This window comes from Rhinolophus ferrumequinum, chromosome 13 (genome assembly GCF_004115265.2).
Source record: "Rhinolophus ferrumequinum isolate MPI-CBG mRhiFer1 chromosome 13, mRhiFer1_v1.p, whole genome shotgun sequence".
NCBI classification, from domain to species: Eukaryota; Metazoa; Chordata; class Mammalia; order Chiroptera; family Rhinolophidae; genus Rhinolophus; species Rhinolophus ferrumequinum.
The window spans coordinates 55,910,365-55,918,648 of record NC_046296.1 but is presented as its reverse complement, the minus strand read 5'-3'; the positions used below and the strand labels follow the sequence as shown (position 1 = coordinate 55,918,648).

The 8,284-nt window shown below is 36.3% G+C and overlaps 1 protein-coding gene across 3 annotated transcripts in view; it reads right to left on the bottom strand.

The window, feature by feature from the left end:
* Positions 1-1,077: 1,077 nt before the first annotated feature.
* The window catches only part of ATAD2B (ATPase family AAA domain containing 2B), a 109,895-nt gene continuing 102,688 nt past the window's right edge, over positions 1,078-8,284 (bottom strand). For all 3 annotated transcript variants that reach the window (XM_033124811.1, XM_033124813.1, XM_033124812.1), the window contains exons 26-28: positions 5,989-6,116; positions 5,509-5,637; positions 1,078-3,414 (exon numbers count right to left, since the gene is read on the bottom strand). In XM_033124811.1, coding sequence (XP_032980702.1) covers positions 3,373-3,414; positions 5,509-5,637; positions 5,989-6,116 — 299 coding nt within the window. In that variant the 3' untranslated portion in view covers positions 1,078-3,372. The remainder of the gene's footprint in view (positions 3,415-5,508; positions 5,638-5,988; positions 6,117-8,284) is intronic.

The following is an 8,284-nucleotide window of genomic DNA, read 5'->3' as shown; positions in this document are numbered from 1 at the left end:
CTTTATTCAAGTATTTCACAGCAGTTATATTACAAATTACAGTAAATGTTCAAAATTCCAGAATTCAAAAATTAAATAATTTACTTCAAACTAATGTAAAATGAAGTCAAATGCAAAACATCAATTTAACACAATTCTAAATTAAACTACAAACCCAAAATAGACCATAGTTGATGAAGTTTACTTAAATCTACAAAGTAGACGTACATGACTGAAACCAAAGAGGACTCCCAAAGTCTAAATAATCGAATGTACAAAATACAAAAGATGCAGGTACAAGCCCAAATTCAAGCTTACAACGTGATTACAAATAATAATTATTATAACAATGGCATCCAGCTACGGGACCTGACACTGACAATACCTACTTGAATAGCACCATAGCTGAACCAACTTAATCAAAAAGTGGGAAGATATAACCACCCACTCCCTAAAAATAAAATCCAGTAAACCTACAAATACATTGGCATATGAGAAAAATCAAGTCATGAAAGGACATAAAAACAAAACAAAAAAATTAATCACAGGTGAGATTCAAGCTCAAAAACACAATTAACTCCACAGCCATCACTTTCAATCCTAGTGCGGTTCCATCATCTTCAAAAAAGCTCCCATGGTCCCCACAGCTGAGCATTAACTATTGTTGGGCTGTGCTGCGATATATATTTTACTGATCTGAGAGCAAGGGTTTACACAGGAGCTCATCATTTATAATGCTCACAATAGGAAATAAGAACAGAGGTCAATTTGTACATAGTTTTGCCAATGCTATACAGCAAAAATTAAGAACTTACAGAAAGGTAAACAAAATTGAGTCCACTTGGATAATTTCACAAGCTGCTTTAAACTATAGAACCACCAGATATCTGTAAAGTAAGCACAACGTGTATAGTGTGTTTCTTTTGTGGGGGAAAAGGGGCTGGAGGAGTTGGTACAGTTTCAGCTCATGTTTCTCCCCTTGGCATTAGATTGGCTTTCTCTTTAAGACCTAAACTGTTCAAAGTGGCAGTTCCTATCATACTGAGGTTGCCTCCTATTTCTCCATCTATATCAAGATTAAAATTAAAAAAAAAAAACTTGATCTTTTGGAAGCATTTTAATGCTGAACATAAATAAATTTCCTTTGTCAAACTCACTGATGGCTAAAATCTTAACTTGTACAAATTTAGTAACCTACTAAGAACATGTGCGTTTTTATTTTTCCTTTCACAAGTGCTGCTGTTACTTGAACAGAATGCTTCTGACTTAGAGTAACTGGAATAAATATTTAAAAAAAAATAGTGCAGCAAGAACCTGAGACTTGCAAAAAACCCTTTTACCAGAAACTTGCTACAAAAAATCTGCTACATCTTATTTCTTCATCAAATCTTTAAATTCTGTAACAATTTCCATCAAAATACAAAATGCTAATGTATTAGACAGTAAAATAGCCTGAACTGGTATGATGGTAATAAATACTAAAGAAAGCATGAAAATCCTCCCAATAATCAAATTTGAGGTTTCAAATAACCTCCCCTTTAAAATGGTTCATCGTTAATCGCACTTGCCCACCTTAAAAATACAGTGTGTCCACATGGGTAGCATCTTGAATTACATGACTAACTTAGTATCATGAAAATTTTAGACTAGGTATAAAGAAAACAAGTGGCATTTTTCAAAAAATAAGCTAGAATTAGAAGGCGTAAAATGTCAGTGGAAATGCAAAGCACTTAGGATTACTGCAGCAGCCTATGGCCGCCGTGTGCTTTCTGCACTGGCACCCAGCACACGACGAACAGCCAGAGACAGGAGACAAGTACCTTAGCTTCAGCATGTAAACGGTGGCAAAGTGATTACAGGACTCTGTAAACACTGTTGGTAACTAAAATACAAAAAGCTGAGGTAGCTCAGTATCTCTGCAGTAGTCCAAGACCATTCGCTCTAATAAAACCCAAACTACATGTGTTGCATATATTGGAAAGACACACCTGCAGTTAACAGCTATAATGAGTGAAAATATCAAGCCAACTTGTCAAAATTTTCTACTTTTTTGTTTAAAAATTATCTGATAAAAAAATGTCACTGCACTCCCTTTGACTCTTTGCAACTGCCTAGATTGTGTCTCCAAATTTGTAGAAAGTTTTTGTAAAACTAGTAACCCATAATTAATTATAGGTAAGTACAACTCACAGAAATCACTCAACAAGATCGAAAATGGGTTCCAATCAAAATGAATAGTTGTGAAGGTTAAGCTTATGGTAAGGGATTTAAACATTAATACTGTTATTCAAGTACCATACCAGAGCTCACTTGCAACTATGCATATAGAAAATGAATTTTATAGAGCTTCTGAAATATTTCTCTTTTCTGTCCATTTGGCAAGTTCTGGCTTTAAAATAAAACAGTAACAATTTACTATACATGAATCATTTTTCTCTGGGAACTCAAACATGAATAACTATTAAATTGCCACTGACAGAAGAAAAAATGGCCACTATCTATTTTCTGGTCATCATTGTCAGCAATACCAAAAAGTGTGTGGGTTTTTTTGGTGGACTGTGGATTATTTTTTGTTGTTTTATTAGGTGTTTCTTAAACAGAAACAGACCATACAGGAAAACTTACATTTTAGTATATTATGTGGCTTACGAGTGTCTTGATTGAATTTTGAAAACAAAGACAGGCATTTTATACCAAAATACTGGTTGCCTCTTAATGACACAGAGTATCAAAACTTATTTTCAAGGTTGTGACCAAGGAAAACATTCTAATTCGTTTGCTACAAATAAGCCCATCCTTTTGTTTAGCCTTATCTTTCTCAAATGAATAAAAAGGCACATTAAAGGCAGTTCTAAAGAGCCTAATCTAATTTCATCCAGTTTCTTCAGTTTCCCACCAGAATATACCATAGCCAACTCTTAAACAGGTTTCAGTCCATTACCCAGAGGAAAAAATAGAAACAAATACGATAAAAGGGAGTAGAAAGGAGAAAAAATAAGAACAGGTTGCCCGCTGTTTAAACAATTCAACACAGTTAGAACTGCCCATCCAGTTTCTCGTGTTGGCTGGTCTGCTCCCCAGGACAGAAGTCTCCTGAAAAGAGGAGCAGAAACGAGAGCAGTTTCTGTAGCACCAAAATCTCCAATCTGTGGGGTTGTATTTTTTATTTGTGGAAAATACAACATGTTTCTGAAGTTCTGTTTGGTTCTTGTAGGCTGGTTGGTTTCAGGTACCTGAGACAATAGCACCAAATTCAACAGAGAGAAAGAATGAGTGAGAGAGCACTTTACACCAAGGCTCTGCACGTAATTGGTGCAATTTGAAATTGAATGGCTCAGAAGACTGCTCTGTCAGGAGCAGATTGGAGAGGATAAACCACTCATCTCGAAAAGTTCATAGGAATGTCTCAAACATATGAACTGTTCTTTCCATCTCCTATAAGGGAAAAAAAAAGTACATATTGTCTATTAAAGGAAAGACAAGAGTATTATGGGAAAATGCACTTTATATTAACTTTCAGAGAATTTTAGATACAAGTTAGGCTTTAAATAGCTTCCTGATTATAATACCATAGCTGCTCAGTAAGACTGTCTGTCCTAGACACTTCCAAACGCCTCCTATTTTATATTTAAGCTTCTGAAGATGATGCTAGTAGCACTCAATGAGTACTTATTATGCCAGGTAATTGTACTAAGAAATTTATACACATAAGTAACTTGCCAGATAATAAATAGAAGAATTTGAATGTACGTGGCCTCATCCCAAAGTCTAAGCTCTTCATTATTCACTACATTCGACTAACTTCCCAAGCAAAAGGAATGTATTCAGTACAGTAAAACTTATACCAGAAGTAGAATACACCCTACTCCCACCACTATTCACTCCAAGCAGAACTGAAACAAAAAAGCCAGAAGGCAAGAGACACTTCTGCCACCACTACCAGGAACGCAACTGACGGGATTCTGTAGATCCCTTTCCCTCTCTAAATGGGACCCCTAGAAGGCAGGGTTCCAAGTCCCATACTGAAAGATGTTTCAGTACTAAAGAGCATTCAATCCATTCAAGCTAAACAAATGTCAACAATGTGAACAAAGACGGTCTAGAATAATAAAAAAAAAGTAAAGAACTCTACCCCACACATTCATTCAGATGGGCAAATATTAAATGTATCTAAGACATCTGGTTTTCCTTTCTCCCCTTAAACATCTCCAAAGAAATTATAATCTACAGCTCTGTAGAATAGGTCATACATTATCATCTGATCAGAAAGTTCTTCTACATGATCAATCAAACCCACTCCTGCAAATGTTTCATCATATATTGCTGAGTAGGAAAAAACCCGGGTTATAAAACAGAATATACAATATGATCCCAATTTTAAAATATACATTCACATACTTATGCACATGTTATGTACATCTAGACATTTTTAAAGGATGGAAATTATTCCAAAAGATTAACACTGACCAGTTTCCTCTAGACGGGGTGGGGGGGGGGGATGTGGGTGATATTTTTATTTTCACATTTGTGCTTTTCTGTTATTTCTATATATTGTATAATAATTACAATGTAAGTTTGTAAAACTGTGTCTCATAAAAATATGATCATAACTTTTAAATGCTCTCTTGCTTTGATTCAAGTTTACACATGGAAAATAATTACATTCTCTACATATAAACCTTTAATATACTAGAAATGCTCCTTGAGAAGAGGGGCTTTGTCTTACTCGTTTTTGTACCCCAAACCTAGCACAGTACCTGGAACTGTAGGTACTCAATAAATATTTAATATCTAAACTACCAGACAAACTAACAGGCAAATAAACAAAGAGAGTTTAATAATGTCACTTAGCCATTTAGTGGGTATGAGAGATTACATTTGCTCAGATGATCTCAAAAAGCAGAAGTATGGCATAATGATGTAAGTTATATGAACAGAGATCTAAGTTCATATTTTATAAGGAAGAACTTTCTTAGGGCCCAAAGTTGTCTAGAAAGGGAAGAGTGTACCTCTAAAGCGTCTAAAGAAAAGGACTCCTCTTTCACGTAGCTACTTTACAGGACTAGATCTGATTAAATGAGATGACTTGTAAGTTTCCTTCCAGCTGTTAATGGGCTGGCTAATAGATCTCATTGCCCTTGCCAACTCCTTTTCGTTAGCAGTGTTGCCCAGGGAGCAGTGGTAGGACTGGGAGGCCAGGCCCACACGCAGCAGGCGTCGTCACTGATGTCAGTAATAAGCAAGGGAGAGGATGAGGGCTCGTTTGTGTATATTCCAACCCAGAACCATGAGTTTCTGTGTTTTGATAAACAAAGAATCCCAGATTACTTCTGTCCTGAGACAAAAATGGTACAGAGAGGCTTTATTCTTCAAACTATAACTCTTAATTATTCTTCTCATCTTAAATCTTCAAAACATTCTTCAGTTACTTGGTAAAAGATATAGATTAAAACAGCTTTTCTTTTCTCTTTTCTTTGGGACAAATAAAAGCACATATTTATTTATTCTACAGATGAACTAAGCACTTACCTCTACAAGTTGTGATTTGTCATAATCTTTACGGTGACGATAGATGCACTGACTAAGAAGAGAATATAATCTCTCAAGTTGATCAACTGCCAGATTGTTGCTTTTATCTACCAACAAATCGAGCAATTTCTAAGAAAAATTGGTAGAGAATAAAATAAAGTTTGATTTCATTGTTCAAACTAAAACAGTTATATTCAAATAGCTAAATTCAAATAGCTCGGCAATAGACACTACAGGCTGTGGTGTAACAGTGATACCTGAGTTTAGAAGATTCTAGGGCTTATCACTTTATTACCAAGACCATTCTTGTGTTTCTAAATGCCTCAAAACACACATAACACTTTTTATTTACTAGAAGCCCCAAAGCACATATATTCCCTGTTAAAGCAAAAGATTATCAAAACTAGTTTTATTCAATTGCCTACAAAACCTATTCAAATCTCTTTCCATTCACTTAAAACTGGGAACGGGTAAGCTTACCTTCAGCCTCTCATGATCAACTATAAGAGGTGGCACAGGCTCAGATGGCTCTTCTGGAACCAGTTCCAGGCTTGTTGTTTTTGCCTGCTCTAAAATTAACTTACGATATTTCTTTACTTTAGAAGCACCTACAATTAACGGAAGAAAAAGAAATGCACTGCAGCAAGTAAAAGTTAAGGAAACAGGCTTAAACAACTATAAACTCTTTTACCCACCACAAATCCTTCTTGTAATAAAGGTGTATTCTTTAAATAAATGATTTTTTGGTAAGAATAAGTAACAAATTAAAGCGAACTAAACTACAACTATGAAAGCCAAGTTATACTAGAATACCATCTAATAAATATATCCACTAAAAAGAGGATAAAAGCACTCTTTGCCTCTAAGCACTAACTTATAAACAGCTTTCACTCTCTCCATGATAGCCATCGCTTTAAAATTTGGAGCTTTCAGAATTGGAAGAAGGGACGTAAGCTAGAAAAGCAGATACTAACACAAAGTGAAGCCAACCTGTCTACATATCTGCCTCCTCACGTAAAACATTTTTCTCAACACTGCCTTAAAATTTCTTACTTTTCTCTATTATACTGTCTAGAATTCTACTATAAATCAATCTGGGTTAAAACATTTTTTCTTAAAAATATAGACCCATTAAAAGTATAATAGACCTAGTGATTTTTCCTAGCTTAAGAGTGAATGAGTATAATCTAATCACTTTCTCCCAACATCTTGCTCAGACTAGCTATACTGGGGAGGGTGGAGAAGAAATTTTGAGGTGGCTGAGCATAATTTGACAGCACCAGGCACTTTTGGGGGTAGACAGGGGAGGCAGACCATCAAGCCGTGTGCTCACCTAAGAGAAGGAATACTCTAAGAGAATGCCGAGAGGGAATGCACACAAAGACAAACTTGGACCCTTCTGGAACATTATACAGGACCTGGCCCATGTCAGGGACACTGAGGAGAACCTCCCTCCTGCATTAGTTCTCTATGCCCAAGTCTTAAACAATTCCTCCTCATTAATGCCTGCTATGTAGGTAAAGAACCAAAATGTTGCCTTCAAAAACATATTCCACAACACAGCAGAGAAAAGTTTATATTTCAGACAGCCTTGAGAGTGAAAACCTTGATTTACAGTTCGATTCACATAGGCTAGGAGTTGTGTTAAGACAACACTGATGCTCACTACATCCGTGGACTTCTAGAGGCCTGAGAATGTCGATGAGGAGCCACTGCACTAGGCTACCTGCCCCGACAGTTACAAACGAGAACTTCAGGTAAAGCTTTGGCACCACAAAGATCTTTAACATTTCTAGACCACTAACTGCACATAATATTAATTTAAACCTTTTCTGCAAGCTTGCTAGAATCTCATAGTGAAGTAGCATATAAAAATATCCCTCCCCCACACCCATTACGCCTCATAACACAGATCTCTCTCTTTTTCCCACTCTGTCCCATTCGTTACTTAACCCTAGCATGATACATTATTAAAGTTCTGTCTATATGACAGCCCAAGATAAATATTGCTGTTAAAACTATTTTCTATTACTACATGTTGAAGAAAAAGAAAAAATCTCAACAAATAGTATTTAAGAACAGTACATCACTCTTTATCCATGAAAAGAATTCTAAGACTTTGAATAATACCTTCCTACTTCCTAATTCTGCTAGAGGGCTCAAAAACCTGGCAGCAAAAAACTTTTCCTACCTAACTCTCATCCCAGGCTAAAGCTATACATATTCTACACAGTTTAGAGAGCACAATTTATATATACAATATCAAGATAGCCTACCATAATAAGAGCACCTGTTCAGGAAGAAAATGTATATTGAGCAGGGTAGATCTCTAACTCACCCCATCCTACTGTGAGCTAAAGAACATGGTTAACAAAGCAGGGCCAGAAACCCTCAACTCCCCCTTTCTGCTGCTTCTTAAGAGAACCACAGCCATACGAAGTCAGGAGCAGAAGAAGGAAATTTGACAATGAGGGCTCTGCTGCTTTCCTCTACAACTGGCCTTATAAAGCAATGGAGCCCCTTAGACTACACATCCCTCAGGTTCAATTAGCAGTGATTGTCTGCACTGAACGTACCTCAGTATGTGCCAGGTACCAGGAGAGGTGATAATAGACATGACTTATGTAATCCCTGCAGTGACACTATTCTCAAGTTTAATTTAAAAGATGAAAAACAGAGTTGGAGAGTACAAGTAATTAGCTCAAAGTTACACAATTAGAATGAACAGGAGTGGTAATTTAATGTGGGTCTATATGGCTCGAATATACCACACTGC